This window comes from Nesoenas mayeri (assembly GCF_963082525.1).
Source record: "Nesoenas mayeri genome assembly, chromosome: 17".
NCBI lineage: Eukaryota > Metazoa > Chordata > Aves > Columbiformes > Columbidae > Nesoenas > Nesoenas mayeri.
In genome coordinates, this window is record NC_137565.1 from 9,682,971 (window position 1) to 9,705,053 (window position 22,083).

The 22,083-nt window shown below is 41.4% G+C and overlaps 1 protein-coding gene across 14 annotated transcripts in view; it reads right to left on the reverse strand.

Annotated features, from left to right (window-relative positions):
* DEPDC5 (DEP domain containing 5, GATOR1 subcomplex subunit) overlaps nt 1-22,083 on the reverse strand; it is a 46,202-nt gene that overhangs the window by 18,722 nt on the left and 5,397 nt on the right. For 6 of the 14 annotated variants that reach the window (XR_013922954.1, XM_080355110.1, XM_080355109.1 and 3 more), the window contains 23 exons: nt 21,886-21,964; nt 21,087-21,148; nt 20,437-20,506; nt 20,079-20,151; nt 19,257-19,360; nt 18,886-18,960; nt 17,866-18,000; nt 17,318-17,379; nt 17,142-17,215; nt 16,765-16,834; nt 16,196-16,232; nt 15,346-15,466; nt 14,314-14,537; nt 12,626-12,829; nt 11,986-12,121; nt 10,255-10,352; nt 7,040-7,105; nt 5,557-5,740; nt 4,274-4,434; nt 3,138-3,255; nt 2,803-2,970; nt 1,694-1,913; nt 787-923 (listed from right to left, as the gene is read on the reverse strand). Coding sequence is in view for 12 of the 14 variants with exons in the window: in XM_080355110.1 (XP_080211236.1) it covers nt 787-923; nt 1,694-1,913; nt 2,803-2,970; nt 3,138-3,255; nt 4,274-4,434; nt 5,557-5,740; nt 7,040-7,105; nt 10,255-10,352; nt 11,986-12,121; nt 12,626-12,829; nt 14,314-14,537; nt 15,346-15,466; nt 16,196-16,232; nt 16,765-16,834; nt 17,142-17,215; nt 17,318-17,379; nt 17,866-18,000; nt 18,886-18,960; nt 19,257-19,360; nt 20,079-20,151; nt 20,437-20,506; nt 21,087-21,148; nt 21,886-21,964 (2,678 nt within the window). In the remaining 2 variants the exon portion in view is untranslated. The other 8 variants (XM_080355107.1, XM_080355104.1, XM_080355106.1 and 5 more) reach the window with 8 other exon arrangements.

Genomic DNA, 22,083 nt, shown 5'->3' on the forward strand with positions numbered 1-22,083 from the left:
AATGCAGTTTGTTCAAACAGGCTCTGTGTCAGCTTCCACCTGAAGGCAACAGTTGCAGAGGGTTACTGCTGCATTTCAGACATTCTCCTTCCCACATCCTGAAGCAGAAAGCGAATCCAATGTTCTGTAAGTACTTTTTACTCAAACAACATGGACCCTTGAACTTACTCAGTTTTATTAAGCATGCATAATGCTATCTTATCAATAAATATATTAATCTCTTACGTATTTAGCAGCACCAATGTTTTAAATTGTGTTTACAGCATATCTGGTATTAGAACTCTCAGTTTCTTTGACCCATTCAGAAGCTTCACAGGTATTTTAATAGATGTTACCAGTGCAAACAAGCTATTTTTTTAGGCTATATTTGTTACCAGCGTTTATACTGAGACCACTCAGCTCATGTGGTGTAATTGTGTACATTTATGTCCCAGTTAAGCTCTTCTTATGTGGAAACACCTGTACTGGCAAATCACAAATAGATGTGTAATGGACCAAAATGCTACTTAAGAAGATGCTCCTTCTAAATTACTGGTCATTTACTTCTCTAGTCTCCATGCTCCTTTTTAGTCTTTGGTATTCACTCTACAAATGGAAACATAACACAAGGAAGTCACTGCAAAAGCCCAATATTTCACGAGCCCTGCTACAAGGACACCAGAGAAGCAGGATCCCACATCCCTTTTTTTTGAGGCAAAGTTCCCCAAATCTGCTTTAGCCAGCCCAGGCAGAACATGCAGGAAGGACGTTCTGGTGCTGTTCACTCAGCCCAGTTTAAAGACTCACTTCTGACTGGCTTCCATCTGCAGCAGAGCCGAAAGGGCCGAGGTTCCCTTCTTCCCAATGGGGGGCCCAGGCTGCTGGTCCAGAGAGTGGGTGGGAATCGGACCAGCGATCTGCAAGCCTTTCATGGCAGACCCTTTCTAATAAGGGAAAATTGAAAGCACAGACTTAGTGAAGCCAAGCTTAACTAGTAAGCGAGAAAACACCGCCTCACATCAGCAGGGCTTCATTAGGTATCCTTTAGAAAAAAAAAAACAACAAAGTTAAACCACAAGTACACAAGAAATGAACAGCCTGGTGTCCTGCCTGGATGCTATTCGCAAAATAAAACAGATGTTATTTCGGAAAAGGTGGGTTTACTCTGAAATAAGTTACCCCATCCAGTATGTGAATTGGAAGAGAATTTGCTACACACTAACCAGTTTCTCATGACCCTCTTGAATCTACCGTTCACCAGGAGTTCATCCATACGGTTCTCTTCACAATCCTTTTCCCAAACCTGCAGCACACAGCCAGCCCAGCTAGAAGTTACCAGCTTACCCTACCTCACAGATCCTCTTTTATCAATTATCTGCATCACAAGGTGCAATAATGTGTCCAGGTTCACCTCATCCATAGCACAAAGCAATGCACGTTTGCAAAGAGGTGGCATCAGGCTGGTGGTAAGAGAAGATCAGCTGAGATACCCATTCCAGGTAAATTTAATTAGTTCAAGAATAGCGAGGTGTTAACAAGGCCATACTAGTAGAAATCTGAAATAGTGCATTGGTCAGCACTGTGCGTTATGCACAGATTACCCACACATACACAGACACACCCCCTAACTTGCTTGGGATTGTCTCAGGGTCCCACTGCTAATGCTTCGTTAGAACTGAAACTCAGCTTCTCACCCAACTACAAGCTGACTCACTCGAATCATTCGATCAGATCGATGGCGTCGGCGAATGCGGTTCAACCCCTCCACGAAGCGAATGAATCCGTCTAAGAGCTGCCACTCCTCCTCGTCAGAACGGGGCTTGTCACCGTACACATCGCAGTGCACTTCTCCCTCCATGATGCGCTTCGTGGCACTGATGCAGGCAGGCAGAAGCAGAAAGCGGGTCCTCCAAAATTTCAGTGATTCAATAAGGCTGATAGAAGATGTAAGACAGGACAGAGTTCGGCACAGTTGCCTATGAAGGATTTTACAGTAAGTAAAATGGATATCTATCTACTGTAAATCTGAGCAAGTACAGTGACAATCTCATTCTGCCATCCCTGAGTGAGAAAGAACAAATATACAAAGGAACGGTCAGCAAGATGAATATCACTGGGAAGTATTAAAACATTGATACGCAGAAGAGAAAACAAGGCTATCTGCAGAGTAATTGTACTATGGAGATATTTTCTTTTCTAAAATTCCGGGCCACAAAGGCTTTTTCTTTAAAAATAAGCAAAGAAAAGGGAATTTTAAAGGTACATGTTAGAGTAATAGGCATTTTGACTGAGACCTGAAAAGAAACAAAGATACAGAAAGACTGGTTTTGTTGACAGAAGATATCAAAAAGGCTACTGATACTACTAGAGATATTACACATTGCTAATAAGCAGCTTTGCTCTACATAACTTAAGAATAGGACTACAGTCAAGCTAAGCCTTGGACTCAAGCAAGCCTCCAACAGATCCAAAGAACATAGAAGTTTTGAGGCAGTTCCAGAAATTAGCAAGAAAGTCAAGAAAAAAACATCTGTGTGGCATAAAATGCCATCCTATTTCCTTGCATTTGAAGCAGAGGAAAAATAGTTCATGTTGAATTTTGTGATCAAGACTCTGCATCAAAGATCAGATAATGCAACAGCAACACAGAGTAAGATTCCTACAAGGCAAGAGCTGCTAACACCATACAAATGAAAGCAGGCCAGGTACTCTCCCCGGAGCACTGAGTATTTGTGGGTTGAACTTGCTGAAGAAATTTCAGGTCAAAAAGGAAAAAAGGCAACTAGGACGCAGAACAGCCTGGATGGAAAAGGAGATCTCAACCTGAAATCCTCAGAGCCGGCAGAGCAGATATACTGATCCAAGTAATTCCACTTGTACTCTTCAAGTCTCTCATGGGAAAATTCTACCCAGCAAGAGACAAATTCAGAGTCAGAGTGTGAGGGGCACAAGCTGTATGTGTAGTTTATCTGAGCAGATTCATATGGATACCTAAAAGAGAAAACACAAACAATAATCTGAGTATCCTCAATAGCAGTGCTTCTCTTTCTTCTCCTAAGAAGGTTCTGCAGTATGTTTTTTCAAGCAAGTACAGGCAGCTGGAAAAGCATGTTCATCTGAACATGAACAGCAAACTGCTCAATTAGAGAGATACTCACTTTGGCAGGTATCGGGTCACAGTAATTATTTTGTCTTTTAATGTCACTTTGTGGAAAGTACGGCCCATACTCAGCCAGTACTGATCTTCTTCCTCAGGTCGGTTTCTTGATACAAGTCCTAATTGTAAAAAGCGAAACACACCTTCTTTCAGCTTACTGCTACAGTCACAATCTTGTCAACAAACTGTACCTGTAGAAAGAGATTCCAGAACTGGGCTTCTGACCTCAAGACAAACTAAAAGCCATCTTTCAGGCCACCTTTTTAAGGAACATACGTATGAGCCTTTTGTTCTTACACCTAAGGCTTGCTAGGATCACAACCGAAGGGCATTAGCGATTCATACACCACAGACCTTCTCTAGTCAGAACAACCAGAGAACAAACAACATGAAGTGCTGAGAAATGGGTGGGTATGATGGTGAAGCTGAGCTCCACTTTCATTTCCTCTCTGTGCTTCATTCCTGGAACTAACCGCTTAAGTTCAACACTTTACCAAAGCAGCCTTGCTGCTCCTTCCCAAACCAGTGAATACAACAACCACATCCCATCCATATGTATTCCCTGCTCTGTGAATACTGCATTGCGCTCACTTGCCTAGAGAACATCCAGAAAAAAAAATCCAAAGTCAAACAATAAGTCAGATTCTCTCAAGGGAATATGATACCTTCTTAAACCAGCCAGTCTTCTGGGCTTTAACTGGGTTTAGCTGATTCATGGTTTCAGGACCTGTCTACCTGGGATCTTCACAGCTATTTTAGAGTTGGGAAACTGCTTCTAGATACATACACTTGGGAGCTTTGGGTCTGTCATCTCCTAGAGATGTGCCTGTCCTACAGACACCACCTGAGTTGTGTTCAAGATGTATTCACCCTAACAGCAATCAAGCCGTATTTCATTTGGGTTCATCATCATGAATGAGGCCAGTTTATCACAGTTCAAAAAATCCTGCACCTGTCCCTTCATAGTGCAGCTGAGTTGTTCATGCTGTCCCAGATCAGGATCTCTCCCAGCAAAGTTCTCCATATAACAACAACAAGAACAGAGTGCTTCAACGAGCACCTATCCCTGATTCATAGAGATTACTGGAATTAGGAAAGAAAGACAAAAGACTGAATTCGCAATACAAAGTCACTCACCTCTGCTGTAAAGGGGGCTGCTGCTGAGCGGGGGTGGCACTGTTGTGGCTGGTTTCTGTGGTTTGGATTGCACAATAATTTGATAGCCTTGCATGAGTCGCTGACAAATAAACTCCTCAAACACCTGTTGGGCTGTCATCTGCACTCCTTCCTCATCTCTCCTGAACACAAAGGTTAAGGAGACAAGAATAAGGAAGGTGACCACACACCTATTCTTAGCCCTGCGCTACCTCATTGAGGATTTATGCCTGTGCTGGGCTCTGTGCAAGTGGAGCCCTCTGCCTGCGAAAACCAACCTGCAGGCCAGGAGAGACACACAGGCACCTTTGTTTTAAACAGGTGACGATTACCTGGCTGGCAATACTTATTAACGCCTTTGAAAGCAGTTTTGCAACTAGTAACAAATTTGGTACAATGGCTGCTAATCTTCCAATAAATTCACCACTGATCACTTTCAGGGCATTTTGCAGAGCACATCAGTGTGGTTTGTAAATGTTCAGCAGGTTAGAACTGCAAGCGTGCAGTCAATGCTCCACCCGCTCCCACAGCAGGAGGTCTAGAGCAGAGAGAGATCAAAACACACATCACTACAGCATCTTATTACAGCTACTTCAGCTCTGAACTCCGCCTTCCTTGTTTTAGGTGTTTCTTCATTCATCCTGCTATTTCCTACGTATTTCAGTCACTCTGACTAATATTTTTCTTTTGTTCCCATGAACAGGTCTTTCTGATATCTTACAAGTTGTGGAAAGTTTGAAAAATGTTTAAGATGAGACAGCTTCAGAAGAAAACCAAACCAACCCTATTAAAGAACAGTTACCAGAGATCTCCAAGACAAGCCAAGAAGTCCTATTTATCCCACTAATACTATTTTCCACCAAGACTCTTTAAACTAAATATCCCTGAAAGTGAGGATAAGGATCTTCATCACTGTGTGTACAAATGCATTTGCTTATTTAATGTTTCCAAAATACCTGGTAGAAAACTGATCGAAGATGGTAGCTTGGGGTTGATTTTTTTGATTGAAACATAACGGAACAACAAAAGAGACATAAATTTTGTATGCAAACAATTTCTAGCATAAAATCTATATAATACCATCTGACAGTAACATAGAAAAGGTGCAAAGTTACCACTGAAAAGAGAAAATCTTAAGTATTCTGCTGCTAACTATGTTAGCAATTGATCTTTCTCTTGTACAGCCCCCAACGTGTTCCGTTTCCATCAACTGCGCTTCAAGCACTTGGATTCAAGGCAAGTTATAGAGAAGGTGCTGGCCAAACCTGTCCATGTCAGCTTCTGGGAGGAGATCATAGCAACCCTCCGTGTAATCGTTCTGCAGGCTCTGCCGGTCGGGGAAGTAGTCCGTGGTGAGGGGGAGACATGCCGGAGTAGTGAGGGATTTCCAGTCCACTCCGACTGTACAACAGAAGCCTGGCACTACGGGGGGAGCAGACAGCGTCAGAACTGCCTCGTTGTATCACGGGGGGCAGACAATGGGGCATATATGGTGACCCATGGCAAAAACAGGGTGCGGAGGAAGATGGAAGAAATGCGTGAAGAGGAAGGTTAGAGAGAATGAGGGGCAAAAACAGAGATGGTGTCAACAGGGACAAAAAGAGGGTGGAATGGGAAGGGAAAAGGAAAGTAGGAGGAGAAGAAGGGAGGGAGAGAAAGAGACAGAGTTTGTTAAACAATGCAGTGCACATGCTCATTTAATTCAATCCCATCATGCAAATGGCATTCAAAGTTAATACATTTAATTTTCTGCTGATTGAAAGCTAGAGCTGACATAGCCACCGCTCTTCCAAAATTACAGCAAGTCAGGTGCAGTTATTCATTATTATTAAAACAGACCAACATTCCAAGTCCTAACAAGAAAATCAGACCAGCTTTGCATCTTAGACAACTGCAGAAGGAGCTGGGGATGAGGAGAGAAAGAGTGACTTTCTAGAATAGTACAACAGCAGAAAAGGGAGTATTTCTATAGTTATAAAAACAGAAGACAGACCCAGAGGGGTGGAAAGACCAGAAAAATAATAACTCTGAAAGCAATCCTTCCCCACACCCTTTCCTAGAGCTATGTTGCAGTTTCGAGATTACAGAGACTAAAATTAGACATTAAAAAGCAAAAACTAACTGAACGACACCAAATCATCAGTTCAGTACTGCACTACGTTCTAACCTGCCTCCATTGTATCAAGGCACTTGGCCAACTACTAATTCTTAACTTCTTGTCAGAGATCTTACAGACAGGAAGTTATTTTACTATAAAAATGTTAATATTAATGGCAAGAACACTGCCCAAAAAAGTAACACAGGACAGACTGCTAAAAAGAAAGCGTTTTCTTAACTAGTCACACACTTGTTTCTGTATTATAGACAGATATTTCTCAGTCAATGGCACTCGACTCAGAAAGTGACTGTACTATTCCTGCTTTGCCAAGCAAACTTCTCATATTGAGAGGCAGATAAGAGTTTGGCAGCTTTAGCTTTTCGTATAATAGTGTCTGGTAAGTAAAGAATTTCAGATAACACGGCAACCAGTTACACATATTCTTAAGGGATACAGAACTACCATCACAGAGAGACACAGATCAGGGAGATCCTGCAAGTTACTGCAAGGCAAAAGAAACTGCTGCTAAAAGCCAAGGAGGCTCCACAGTTTCTTGCCTACCATCTCCTGATGCCTTTGTATCTGTACGTGCCCTTTCCCTCCCTGCCTTCCCACCTACGCAAACTCTTCCAAACCTTTCTCCTGCTTACTTGGATCTGGAGAGTTAGAGATGGCATCTTCCAAGGAATCCTTGTTCTGGGTTTTGAGGTTCATCCCTACAAGGAATAAATATGTATATTATTTTAAGCAATTATGCACTTTGCTTTCATTTCAAATAAAAATAAATAAAAGAGCTTGTAAATGTTTTAAGAATATGGCATTTCTCTTCTTGCAAAGAACTTGGGGTTCTGCATAGCAGAAAAATACACAAAACCAACTAATGAGGCAAAAAACTCCCAGCTTATTAGAAGTGTTCAGTATCTGAAAAACAAGCAAAACCAACCTCCTCAAAACCGTGAAACATCTTGAAAAGTAGATGCCATAAAAAAGCAAATAACAAGAAGAGAGGACTCACCTGTAATAATTTAGTTTGCTAATCTCTAGGTCTCAGCAGCTAAGTACTTTTAAATACATTCAGTATGTAAAACCAGAATCTTTTTTTATTGGTTTTCTCATTTTATGGATAAGGGATAAGTTAAGGGGAAGACTTTCATAAAACACAGGAGCAGCAAGAAGAGAAATTATAACAGACTTGCACCTGGTGGGAGAAGAGAACCCATATATAAGACTCTAATTATCTAGGAGTCTAAAGAATAAGTAATTTATGAAAACCACAATACAGATTTACTCCAAATCCAACATTTTTAGGCATAAACTGCCAGCACACATTTCACCTCTCAGCCAGGGAGTGGGGAGGAAACAAAACAAACAGTTGATCTTCTTGATGCAGTGAATACAAACTACCTTTTCATCCCTTGCCAGGCTACTCGCTAAGTAGGTCCAATAAATTAAACACCAACTACCATGTTCTGAACACACGGCAACTTCCATTAAGAGTCAATCTGAGATACACCTTGGTCCATACTTCACTAAGAATAGTAACAAAGCTTTTATTCATTGTGAGATAAAATAAGAGCTAGGGAAGAGATGTTCAGTTTTTGAGCAAAATTCAGTTTATTCAGTTTATACTAACCTAAATGAAGACCAATAAGAGACTTAAGACTAATAAATTATATTTAAAATTTGATTAGGACTTAAGACACCATGATTTTTCTCACTGTCAAACAGATTTGTTCTAAGCAGCCAATTAATCTGGAAAACAGATACTAAAACTACACCTCAATGAATGCTAAGGTAACATGATGCTATTGTACCCCTTGGCCAGTTTTTCCTAGTCCCATTTCATGTGTTTGCTGCATTTGTATCAATATTGGTGTAGTGACAGTGAAACAATCCATACAGCAAAGAAAAACCCCAGTTACTCTTCATTTGGATCAGATCCCTGAGCTGGTTCATCATGTAGCTGAATAAACACCTGTTGTGGCACATGAGAGGAAACAAGCAGCTAAGGAGACAAGAAAAATCACTGGCTTAAAAGGCATTTATCAAAATACAAGTTTCAGGAAGCCTCCAAACATTTACAAGGAGCCATTTTTACAAAACTAGCTTATGTAGATTTATCTAGGAAATTGATATCAACATTGTGGCTGTTACTCTGAACAGCATTTCCTAGCAGAATGGATTGTTATCTCCTTCCACGATGATGCCAGTAAAACAGTGGAGGAGCTGACTCGAATTGGCATTCACCTTTCAACAGCTCTGCTGATGCCATCTGCCATCTAGTTAGGGAATTGCAACAAGATTTATCTGCTCTGAACTATCATCTACCATCTGCTGGCCAACAGAGAAAGCATACTGAACATCAATGGAAATACATGGGGTGATATTTCATTGTGAAGCCCACGATGCAGCAAAACACACTGTGGGCAGCAGAGGAGAACCAGACTCACTGAGAAATCATATTTTTGGAAATCGTAATAATAAAAGAGTTTCGCTGCATAGGTGACTCAAACCATAAGGGAGAAACAGAAGTCAAATCAGTGAGTCACAGTGTGGCAGCTACAGATGGCTGCGGGCGGTTCGTCAGGGAAGGTGCTCATAACGACTTTCACAATGACAGGCACAGATTAGCTTCTACCACATACGTGATTTATATCCCATCTATGGACACAAGAGACTTCTATAAAATGCACGCGTGTCTATTGCCAGGATATGCTCTGCATCTGCATCATGCAAATTGTAGCCAGCAGCTGAAATGCAGTTTAGCAAATGCGAGAACAAATAAAGCCTATCTGGAAGGCAGGAAAAAAATAAAAGAAATAAAGCAAGGAAATGAAACTTATTCAGATGAAATCCACAGAAGGAAACAATAGAACAAAATCACTTTTAATGTGACTACGTGAACACAAGATGAGAGAGACACAAGAAAATTAAGTCTGCTAACTTCTTTATGGCTAAGATGGTTTTGAAAAAAGAACAGAAGTCTTGAACACTATACTTGTAAAGTTCTTTCTTTTCCCCACCATGTGCCTGTCCAAAAAGCACATCCATAAAATCAGAAGGAGGTTGCAAAACAAACCAATAAACCCACAAAAGACAACCCAACAGAATGCTTAGTGTGGCGTGTTGTGAGGTGTCTGGGTCAGGTAACAAGCCAGAGCTGATCTGCAATGGAAAGTACAGACACGTGTCTTCTCTCAAAAATGTGATGAAAACTGGGGCTGTGTAAATAACATTTAGCATAAACAGCATCACATTAAAAATGCTTAAAATCTGAAGAAAGTGCACTTGTAGATAATGACAAGAAACACTAGAAGGCACCAGATTGTACCATGCAAAATAAACCTGCTTTTACAGCTTCTCTCAAAACCTAGATACAGCCAAACTTTATGCTTTCCTATGGCTTGTATATGTAAAATATTTATACATTTAAACAGGTTTCTTCATCCAAAGAGTGACACCTTAAGGCAACGCCACCCAGAAAAAACATTCTGAACAACACCAGTGCATACTTAGATGTGTTTGTGTCTGGATGTCAGTGCTTTGTTGTTATGGAAGTAAGTGCCTGAGAGCTTATCAAATGTAAACAATGAGGATCTTTCTACATTAAAGTCTATAAGACATACCTAGAGTAGTAGAGACACTTTAACCAACAACTAACAAACACACACACACACCCCAAAAAGTCCAAGAGCGAGCATTACCAGGTCACTCAAAGTTGAAAACTCCTTTTCCATGATTGATTCCTTCTACTTTGTACAGCCTGGCCCACCCACCTCCCACGTCTTCTGCCTCTATTACTTTGTCCCTGCTACCAGGGAAGCAGCTCCTCTCGCAGCCCCGTGCTCTGGCACTGCTTTGTTACCTGCACCGTCACCCCCAGCCAGACCGTTGGAGAACTCTTCTGTGCCGCTGAAGCTCAGGAAAGAAGCACCGTCACCGGGATGCCGAGAGCTGACGTGTCTGGAGAAAAACAAAGCAGCCTGTATTATACCAACCTCCCTCACTCGTGCCCTTCCTTGCTTTTAGCAAGAGCCGATATAACAAACAGCAAGTAATCAGCTGCTGTCTCAGCTGAGCCCATGGTGAAACCAGGCTCTTCATGATGTTTGCAGAGATGGTGATGGGCACAAAAGCAGCACAGCGAAGGCTGTAACAATATTCCATATCTACATGTACTGTTTGTTCTTTGACCCCAGCAATAACCAAGGCAGGATGTTTGCGGAGCAGTGGAGAAACATCTACCCATACACCTCCCAGGAGAGAAATGAAACTTAGCTATTTACAGATCTGATTCCTTGGTCTATAAAACCAGTATTCCAGATGGAGTAAATTGCTTTGGAGCAACCAAAAAAAGATCAAGAAAAAGGATTACCAAGAATATGGCACAAGAGATTGGCATTAATGACAAGATACTTTAGCACACTGGGATGTACTTATGAAGCAATAAAAAGGCAATTAATTTTTTTTTAAAGTAGAACAAAGATGGGAACAAAGATGGTGAGGATGATGTAATGCTGAAATTATGCAACACAGAAAGAGATTATAGTATTCTAAAGGAATACAAGGTAGGACAACAATTTCCCTATAAAAGGGAAATAATGGCACGAGAGAGTTAATTAGTCAGTGCAATTTCCTGAAGGACTGCTTGAAGATGGCAATACCAGTGTCCTCATTTACCTTGAACACTCAGAAACAATATGTAACATTAATTTCTAAGCATGCAAGAGGGAAGAAACACATGGCAAGAAAGAAAGTTAGTGATGAAAGAAACAAACTTCCTGGCAATTCCAAAGTTGCTTAAGCTACCAAAATGTTTTTGGTAAACAACACTTAATAATGAGTGAAAAATGTGGATAAAATGTTGTCAATAAAATAATAATCAGATAAAACCCACATAAGGCAATATCTGGAGGTTGGAGAACAACTGTGCAGATTGAAAAACAGCCTAGGTGAAGTGAACAATCTAATTTCTCTGGCTGTAAAAACAGCCTCCCCACAAACAGGCCACATCTAGTAACATCAGGATCGTTTTCACTTCTCAGAGCCAACAATCAATATAAGCTCCCAACATTGACCAAAGTGTGTTTTATAAAAGAAAACTAGTTTATGAACACAGGTACTTTCATTTGCAATCCATCCCTGATGTTTATGATGACCATATTTCTTATATGGGGAAGACAGGATCGAATGGTAGCACTGAAATTGCTCAACAGTTACCATGAGGCAAAGCTACACCCTGTGCTAAAATAAGGTTCTATTCTGGGATGAAGGTCAAAGCTATTGGGATAATAAATCACGAATGAAAGACACAGGCTTTTATAAGGCAATTTTTAACAATTCCATGAATGACGCATTATACTGCTTGTGCACTCTGATAAACAACCACGCTCCCCAAATGAAGGGGGTAAACCATTCCCAGCCTTGGCAAAAGAGCTTTATATCTCAAAATAAAAGTATATACTGCATATGGGGCACTGACACAATGTATTATTAAAGATCACAACCTATAACTGCCTTACTGTAACATACATGAAACTTTACGGAACAGGGACGTTCATACCAAGTCTACAGGGACTGACCCTGAGGAGCTCACCTGCCCGTGGCCTCGTGGTACGCCAGCTCCAGCAGCTCAGCAGAGGAATGGGTCAGATCCTGCTGCCCGCTGCCCTGCATCTCTGCCATGTTCTGACGAGTTTGGTGATGGATCTGGATTGCTTCTCCTGATGGACCTACACAGTTACAATTTGATCATTAATCACCATATCTGCATCGATTCCTCAGTTGCTTGTGCCCTCCTTATGCCAACAACACAGGCAATGCCAATTAACAGAAATCAAGACAGCACGCTTATGAAACCTTAGAGACCTCTGGCATTTTCTCCGAAGCCAGGGAAGCAGAATGTTCTTTAAAACATTTTGGAGGGCCTACTTAAAAGGTGCTAAACCAACATAAGAACAATTTACCATCTGAAAGTCAACCCAAATTAAAGTTATGATTAATTTCAACAGTCTCCATCAAGCGTAAGATTGTTCCACAGTACCTGATGCTGCAAGTTTGCCAACAGATGGTAATATTTTAAAAAACAGGATCCCTGACTTCAAGCCTACATCCTTAGTTCAGCCTCTGTTACAGTGCAGAGTACTTCAAGACGCCAGGGTTTGCACTGGTTCTCTTGTGCTAATGCTTGGACAAGGAAAAAGTAACAGCAAGCTAACGTGACATGAAGGACTTACCCACAGGAAACGTGTGCATCCAACGCCTCCTGTTCGACGTCAGCTTCATGGGCATGCGGGACGGGGCAAACGGGTTGATCAGCGCTCGCTGGGGTGTGTATCCCCCCGGCCGAATGTGCAGCATGGATTCTGCGCTGCCAACGTGGAACCTCCCAGGGGCACTGGAGTCACGTTGCTGAGACTCCAGCATGCTCTCAAGGACATCTAGAAAACACAAAGTCAGCATGGGATCATGCAGACGCCGGGCAAAAGAGACTGAATTGCTTAGGGATATAAAGATTCGCCAGGGTAAGTGGGAATAAGGAGAGCTGAAGAACAGGCAGGGAGAGAAGCTGAAAGCAATTCCAAGCCAGTCTGCAAGTTACAACTTCAACAAGAATCCAGACAAGAAAGCGTATTATTTCATGTGCCATTACAGCATTGCCGTATACCATGTCACCTTATACTAAACAAAGCCATAGAGAAACCACTTGTTAAGCCAACTACGAAGAATTACTCAGAGCTGTCAGAATTCCTAAGAAATCAAAAGATTGACACAAAAAACTTCAGGATGAGGACAAAAGACACGGCAGAAGCTACAACTGAGGAACATACGGGGTTTTTGTAACATTCAGATCTGACCACTGAAATAAGGGGTTACTTCCAGAAGACATGAGACACAATTTCAGCAAACTAGCAGTTAGTCACTGCTGCTCAACCTAGAACAGAAGTGCAGTTGTTTAGAAATAGGAGACGGAAATAAACCTGATAACAAAGTGGCAATTGCCCCAAATGAAGGGTCTTCTTTACAACTCTGTACTGCCAACTTAAACAGGTCAAAAGCTCTGACTCCCCCTCAGTCCTATTCCACACACATCCCCATCCAGCCACACACCTTCAGCTGGGTCACAGGACTATCCTTCAAACTAAAGGAGTAGCAGAAACAGCAACAACAAAATGTGTATATTAACCAACAACAGGGAAAACATGAAAGGTGAATGTAATGTGAAGTACACTGTGTGACAGCAGTAAATCCAGTTCCTGTAATGGGATAAATATGGTATCAGGTCATAAAGCATGACATGAAAAACAAACAAAGAGCCTTCAGGGGTCAAATTTTACAGATCAAGCAATTGCAGAAGGAATACAATAAATGAGTTGGGTTTATGGAAGATACCGTGCAGTGTCCAGGAGTGAAGTTAAATTGGAAGGAAAAAAAAAAGCGCCTGTCAGCACACCAGGATAGCTCAGCAGTACTTTGGCAAAAGGAAGGATCCAGAAAGTGACTCTTAATGACAACAAATCCCCACAGAAAGAAGCTATAAGCAGAGTCCCCCACAGGGCTCACTACTAAGGCCAATTCTCATTTGACGAATTATAGGTGACCTGGATAATAAAAAGTTACTTGTATCTGTCCGCATTCACAAGCAGGCCCAGGAGAATAGTCAAATTTTAAAGAAAGTAATAGACAAGGGAAAAGTACAAATCAGTTTCAGGACACTGCTATTTAGGACAAGTTAATTAAAAAAAAGCAATGGAATTGGATAACAAAGGGGAAATGCACACCCAGCCATAGCTGAGCTGCAGAAAAGGTGAACCATGAATGCTGCTATGGGCACCACCTGCCCTCAGCTGGCCAGGCTGCGGCCAACACAAGGTTCCATCTTCACTCTGCCCCACAAAGTACCTCCCACCTGCCCCAGGCTGACCTCTGGTGCTGGTATAGCCCAAGGAGCTGCTGACTTCACACTGGTGCAGATGAGGCCGTGGGATCATCAGGATGTTGGAGATCTTGCCCAGCGAGCTGTCGTCAGAAGCCTGGCTCCTCACCTCCTCCGAGGGCAGCGTGCGGCTCTGCAGGGACGGGCTGCACGACACGTCATAGGAACTGGAGCTCTTTCTGGTGCGACTTTCTCTCTCCCTCACAGACCTGCTGACAACAAACAGATATGGCCAGTGATATGAAAGAGATTAATTCCTGGGTTAAAGGGGTTTCAATGGGCCCAAATCATGTAAAAAACTTAAAACTCATTAGGTGAACTCAAGAAGAGGACTACAAGGAAGTTATCACTGTTTTTTTAAACTATGAGGGTACTATATACTTCTGTGCAATATACAATAGAAGAACACAACACTAAAAGACTTCCAGCACAATGCCTGTGAAAAGAGCACGCTTGACTCCTTATGCCACTCTACAGATTACACATCAAGCTGGTAATATAGATGTGGTCTAGAAGATACTAGACCTGAGCCTACAGTGCTAGGAACACATAGCTATAGGGAAACTACTTGGAATTAATAACTACATTAAATCGTACTGGCATCTTCCAGCATGGATTTCTACAAGCTGCTCATATTAACAAGCGAGTCCACATGCACAATTTCCTCAGATTTGATATTATTTGATATTATTTCTACAACTCTGTGCAAGTTTATTGTGCAAGTACTTTCTTACCCAGCTTGCAAAATCTGCTAGGAACTTAGCAAGGAAGACTAGCGTCATTCTTCATTCAGACAAAATTAAAGATCTAAGGAAAAAGTATACTTATGCCTTTTTCCACACAGTGCCTTAGAGGTAAAGTGCCAGACAACCAGCCATACATACTCACTACAGATAAAGCTTTGTTCAATTGTAAGGCCGTGGACCTTAACTTTCCTTATATTTCTCAAAGCATTCTATGTATCCAGAAATACACCATAACATACCTGCTCTAGAACTAGTACGCTCAGAAGCCTCTTACCTGAATGTGGTACAGCGCTGGGCTCTGGAGGGGCCTGGCAGTCTGAACACCTGAGCATCGTAGCCATCATAATCCACCTGGATGGGCAAGGCATTCTCAGCATCTTTTGGAGCCCCTAATGCTGAAAGAGAAGTCATTTAGCACTGGAACCTCTTTCAAGAATGTTCAAGATCTGCAAGTTAGAAGTATCCAACTCTATCCAAGAAAACTATCTATTCCAAAAGAAATCACAAGGACAAGTCTCATGAGCAGAACAGCTGGGGCAGCTCAATTATCAGAGTTGGTGTCTCTGAATCAGAGTTGCCGAGGCCTTAATATCTTTCCTCCATATATCCCAGACATTAAATTAATAATCAACAAATCAATCCCTTCATGAACAGATGCCTCAAGTTCCCTCACAAAGAAACTGCACATTTTAAAGCATCTTTGGAAGAATGGACAGCCTCTTTTTACAAATGTACACCTTCCTGAAATGAGGTGGGATTAGCAGAATGCAAGCTTCTGCCACTGCAATTCTGTGGCCAGTGCACTGACAATATGCCAAGGCAGTGAATCCCTGTCCTACTCCCATCAGCAGCACGGCTGGCACATCTGTCCGATATTGTCTGCTCCTCCAGCCAGGTGACAAGCAGCCAGGACAGAAACTCACCCTTCCATATCAGTTGCCAAGAAGGCAACTGATATAAGAACATCTTGGATAACATCTATGTGGTTTTGATGGTTTTCTGCAACAATCGTTCCTTCCCACATTTCGTCAGTAGTGTTTTTGCTGACGTATCATTGTGTCACTACAGCTGTTTGTTAGTTTGGGAGTCAGTAGAATAGATCATTCCAGAACAGAATTACTCACAGGCATCTCGGTTATTTTTCGCTTTCTCAGTCAGCGGCTGGAGGGTCCAAAGGAAGCATGAAGAGACCAAAAACAAACAAAAAACAAACAAAACCACACACACACACACAGAGCAAGAGAAAAGACAGAGAGAAGGGAGACAGTCAGCATGTTCTAAGGAAACATCCCCCAGTGTGATCAAGCATCAGATTTGAAGTTTATCCTGCCGACTCAGCGAGGCAGCCAGACCACTTCAGAAGTATTAGATACTGACAGTAACAAACCTGCATAAAAAAGCACATCTTTGCCATCACCTTTCTTCCTCTCCACAGAGTTTATTACAGAATGAAATACTAATTTTTATGGTGGCTAAAACATTTCTCACCTGATTTCATCCTAGAAAGGGCCTACAAACTAGTCCCTCATTCCCAACTCCTACAAAAACCATTACAGCTTTGCTTCCACTGTCTTTTAACACTGAAACTTAGTTACAGCTGTTGGAATCCTTGCTGGAAAGATTCTGACACTTGGCTGAGAAAAGATATCTGACAAGCTAGTAAGAAGAAAAGATAAATCAGAAAGATACCTACTTTCCTTCCTGCCAGCTTGATCCGTGGGGTGAAGCTGTTGCACAGGAGCTGGCTTTTGGACGTGTAGAAACTGAAAGGAAAAACAAGGTGGCTCAGCTGTCTGCGAAGAACTGAACATAGTTGGTTAGCGATGCAGCAAACAGCCTGTGAATTGGAGCTGGCTGTTAGATGGAGAAAAGGGGATACCTTGCTCTGCATAAGACAACGTGTGGAACTAGTCTAGAACTCCTAGGTCTGCAAGATTATTGTAATATATGTCTTTGCTTCACAACGAGAGCAAAGGAAATAAACAAGGAAAGAAGAAAGAGAATTCAACAGATTATACAGAGGAAAGCAAAGCAGAAGTGTTTAGCAAAGGCTGATAAGAGTTCACCTACCTATGGTTTATCCAGTGTGGAATATTGTAGTCATCACAGAGTCTGGAATCGCCAGGTCCACAGCGATTATGGAGCTGTAAGAGGAATTCAGGAGCAGAGCAAGTAGCTGTGTTGAACTAGTCACAAAATGAGTAACTTTTCTAGTGGGAGCAGCGCGAAGGGACAAGAAGCATTACCTTAAAGAGTGGTACAGCATGCAATGGTTGTTCTCCCATGCACACCAAGTCCACACCTATCCCTGTAAACAAAGAACAGCAGAATTCAGCCATCTACCAAGCACAACTGATATTCTAAGCCAAAACAGATCATCAATTTGAACTGAAGAGCAAATCTGTATTCATATCAGATCTTAAGACATCATTATACTGAAGTTATCAGTAGTTATCAGTCCTGTGGTATGGTTATAAATCAACAGTGTCAGTGAGGATACAAGAAATGTTTCTTCTAAACTAATGCAAGTCACGCATGATTATCCTTTAAGAGAAATGTCTGCATGGACAGATGAAGTTCTCTATCACACAAAAACATTAAATTAAATGCCTATAAGTTATCTGAAAATCTGCCCATTTCGATATGAAGTGCAGACACAAGTCTTCCATCTGTAACCTCTCTTTCCAAAGTACACAAATTACAACACATACTTTTTCACAGCAAGAAAAGGCTACAGCTTTTCCAAATGTATCTGTTTGCCTTCATAAAGACTGCAGTGTTGCTAGTTATTTACCATTGTCTATCATCCGCTGTTTGGTTAGAATCATAAGGAGTCGATCAACTTCAAATACACCCACGCCAGGTGTGATAACCACAGACATCTGGCCAGTCCGATCAAAGTTCCGGTTTATGTAATGCTTGTCAAACACTAAGAGAAAGAATTAAAGAACACTTTAAAAGAAAAAATGACGTTGGATTTTTTACATTTTTTTTTTTTTCAGAGCATGGGAGGTGACTCTCTATTAACAGTGGCATTAAACCAGTTCCCACAAAGCACAAGCAAGCATGAGAGGGCTCGTATATAGTCTTGTTCAACCAATAAATGTTAATAAAGCTACAGGAGTGACAAAGAGTTATGGCAGAAGATGGGAATCAGTTATATGGAGTATTTTTCTCATATGCTTAGTGTTTCCTTTGCAACATCTCAAAAAAAAAAACCCCACAAACAAAAAACACACCAAAACCAACAAACAACCCCCCCAAAAAAAACCCCAACAAGGTAAAGTCCATTACTAATCATTTTAAATCCTGTGCTCCCTCCCATGAGAGTAACAAGACAGTGACTGAGGTGACAGAACAACATCTGACGTACAGAATCACAAAAAGTAGATCTCTGGGGAGCCCTTCCAGCCCATCAAACCCATATCTCTGCCAAAAAAGATGGATCAGCTTCACCTATATCATGTTTGATCCAACTTGATTTTGAAATGCTTCCATAATTTAAAATTTCAACTTCTGTTCCAAGAGGTTCTCATACATATACAGAGCTAGAAGAAAAAGTTCCATCCTAACAAGGCCCTATAAATGGTTCCTGAGGCCTGAAATACCCAATACTCAGTAATTTGAGAGACACTGGTTTTCCAGAGACACACAATACAATTTATTCTGAGGCTGAAAACGACAGCTTAACCACCTAATATTCCCCTCCTCTTCACAGTATTAAAAAACAGGCAATATAAGTCTACACCCATTTATCGGCAGCTGTTTTAGTGGTTCATCCCCTGTATGTTTTTATCCATTGTTCCTAACTTACCATTGAATGAAAGGTTTATGGCCTCCAGGTAGTTCCCTTGTGCTGAGGTAGAATTGTAACCTGGAGGAAATCCCTCTGGACAGGTGTTTGGAAGGAAAAAAAAGGAAAGAATGTCATCTCTGAATAGACTAGCTTTAAAACACACACCACACTGCATTTGTAGTAAATCCTATCACTCCAACAAATTACAGATGAACTTGGCATTGGCGTATCTCCCAGAAATAGCCAAGCAAAGTAGGCTGGCCACAAGAGCGTTAAGTAGTACAACACCAGACTCCAACTGAAACTAGGGAGTTTACAAAGAACTTTAAAAAAACAAAGAAAAACAAAAGATAAAAGGGTAAAAGCATGGGAAAGGAAGATTCTTGTACCTGCTTGCTCTAGTCGTACCAACACAGGATACTGGATGAAAAGCTTTTTAATGGTCACAAGCAACGATGTCCACTCTTCTCGTCTCTCATTCTGAACTACAACTCTAGAAAAAGCACAACTCAATGAGGAGCATGAAAGGAAGTGAGAGGGGATGAACAAACTACAGAAAAAGGAATGCTAGAAAAGGTGAGTTTCTTCCTTGTGCTGGGCAGCACGTTAGAACTATGGTGTACTTGTGGCAATCACTAAGGTGTAGATGCATAACAAAGCTGGACACATCTCCAGCCAGAATAATCTCTTGCTTCTAAATGTGTGAGCAACACTACATGTCAAATAGCATCACCATTCTGCAAAGCAGTACAGTCATTTAGAAGTCCAAGATCAGAATCAAATGATGGGTTTGACACCTGCATCTGTTGTGACCATCAGCCAAAGAGCTCCAGTACTTAACTGGGAACACTTGTGGTCTCAGCAATGGCACCATCTGCTCTTCAACAACTCAAGAATGTAAAGATCTGCAAAACAGCTATGTCTTCTGCAGAAACTACTCCCAGCACTACAGAACTTAAGTTTATTGGCAATTCCAATAAAGCACAGACAACACAATATTCACATGCACACGAAAGACTGACTTAGCAAATATGGTTGGGCACTCACAGATGGGATGGGGACTACTCATCAATTTGCTGCCACTTTCCAATACAGATATTTTTCAGTATCTTAATTCCTTGCAAGTCCTACAATTCACAACAAGATATCCTCCACAAGGGTTGCACGTACACCGTGGGACACGAGGTGAAAGAACTGGGAGGAACACGTACTTGTAAAAATCTTCATAAAATCTGCCCTCATGATCCTGTCGAATTGATGCACGATGTGTTTCAGGAAACTCATCTGAAACAGAAGCAAAGGCAAGTATCTTCCTAAGCTCTTGTATAGAAATGATTCATCTTTTCTTGTAAGGAGCTGTTATTTCCATTTAAAAAAAACCCCCACATCTTTGAAAAATATCATATCTCCTACATAACATTAAAATCGCTTTTAAAACAAGATGACAGCTTGAATATGATGAGAAAAATTTGCCGTATATTATAAAGTCAGTGGCAGCCTGTGACCAACTTTCAAGAGAAAAGGAGACAGGTTAAAAAACAGAAACACAAAAATACAGAACTTACATACCTATAGATTTTGCTTCATAAAACGTTCTAGAAAATAGAATCACTGTCACTTCATGGCTGCAATTCTTTTCCTGTCCAGGAAAAACACATGAAAAAAGAAAACCTTAAGGGTCACGGAAACAGAAGACAGCTCTGGGTTGCTCAGCCACAAGAGGTAGTGAGGCTTTGTTTCGTTTTGAAGCAATTCACTTTCAAGAAGCTTGCAAATCATCAGTGGCCCTTATACTACAACCTGGAACTTCCTCATGCTTAAAGAGAGCAGTACTGAACAAATTACACCCTGTATCGGGGAAATATTCAGAACTGAGTCCTGGGATGACTAAAGTTGCATGAAACTGACTTATGCATTGCACAAGCAACTCTATCACACATTTAGTGACTGTAGTCCAGCCAGAGACTCCACACAAACAAACTGTACGAGACAAACACAGCAGATCCAACAGATCAGTATTAGGGTCATTTGGCACATACATGATGTAATGCAAACCTGCAATAACCCTTTTTTGATGCCCAGGAGCCACCTCTCACAGTCCTGTAAATCTTAGCACTGACTGACACAACCTGCATCCTCCTCAAACTGACCCATCAATGGGTTCACTAAGGTGGCATCATCTTGGTCTTTCAGACAGGGTGAATCAAGCAGCTACTTACCTTCCATTTTGTGAAGAGGTCAGCAAGGAAACCATTCACGGCTTTCTCAAAGTATAGGTCCCCTGCAAATTAAACATCTCCAAAGCATCAATAACCGCAGTTACTTCAACTGTGGGGTATATTTAACCCTGAGATTCTAGGACAATTGTTAGAATCAGAGCAGCTGTGTGCATAATGAATGCTGATATCACTAAAACAAAGATAATAAAAACATTTAAAAGCATGGCTATGGTTCAGAGGATGTAAATAAGTCTCTTACTGTCAAAAGGATCTGACCTTTATTTTTTCCAACACATTCGCAGCATGCTGGGAAAGCATCTGTACCATCTTTCAGGCACAGTATGCACAACTGATCCCCTGCTCAGTTTTGAGTAGCTGCCCAGTTACATATGTCTAAACACATGGTCAAAGGAAGTGGCAAGAGGTTTGCTGAAGAATTAAGCCAGAAAAAGAAAATAGAACAATGACACAGGTAAGCGATTAATTCTTAATTTCTAAAGTTTTAATATTTCTAGCTGACCCTATCTGGGCTAAGGTGGGGTTTTTGCTTCATCACTAATTCTAAGTCAAGAGAAATCTAAACCATCAAGATCCTCTTTGCACAGGACTTCCACACATTTCTGGTTTCAGGACTCACACCCACCCTCATCACCAAACATATTTAAATCCACAGAAAACCTTTCCCAGGTTCAGTCAGTTGGTCCCCTTGATTTTGTCACAGCAGAATTACGTAGTAACGGCAGAAAGGACAGCTGCTGCCATCCACACTGACCATCAGCCAGCTCAGTCACCTACATACCATAAATATCAAAATCCCACATTTCACAGCTCATCTGGATAAAAATATAAACCATGGCAGAAGTGGAGCGGAAGACCACCTGCAAAGGAACGAAAGATCTTATTTAATACAAGGTACTTTCACTAAAAGGGACAAATGCAAAGGGTTAACTACAGAGCAAACTATATGACTGTGCCCACTCCATTATAGGAAATTTCG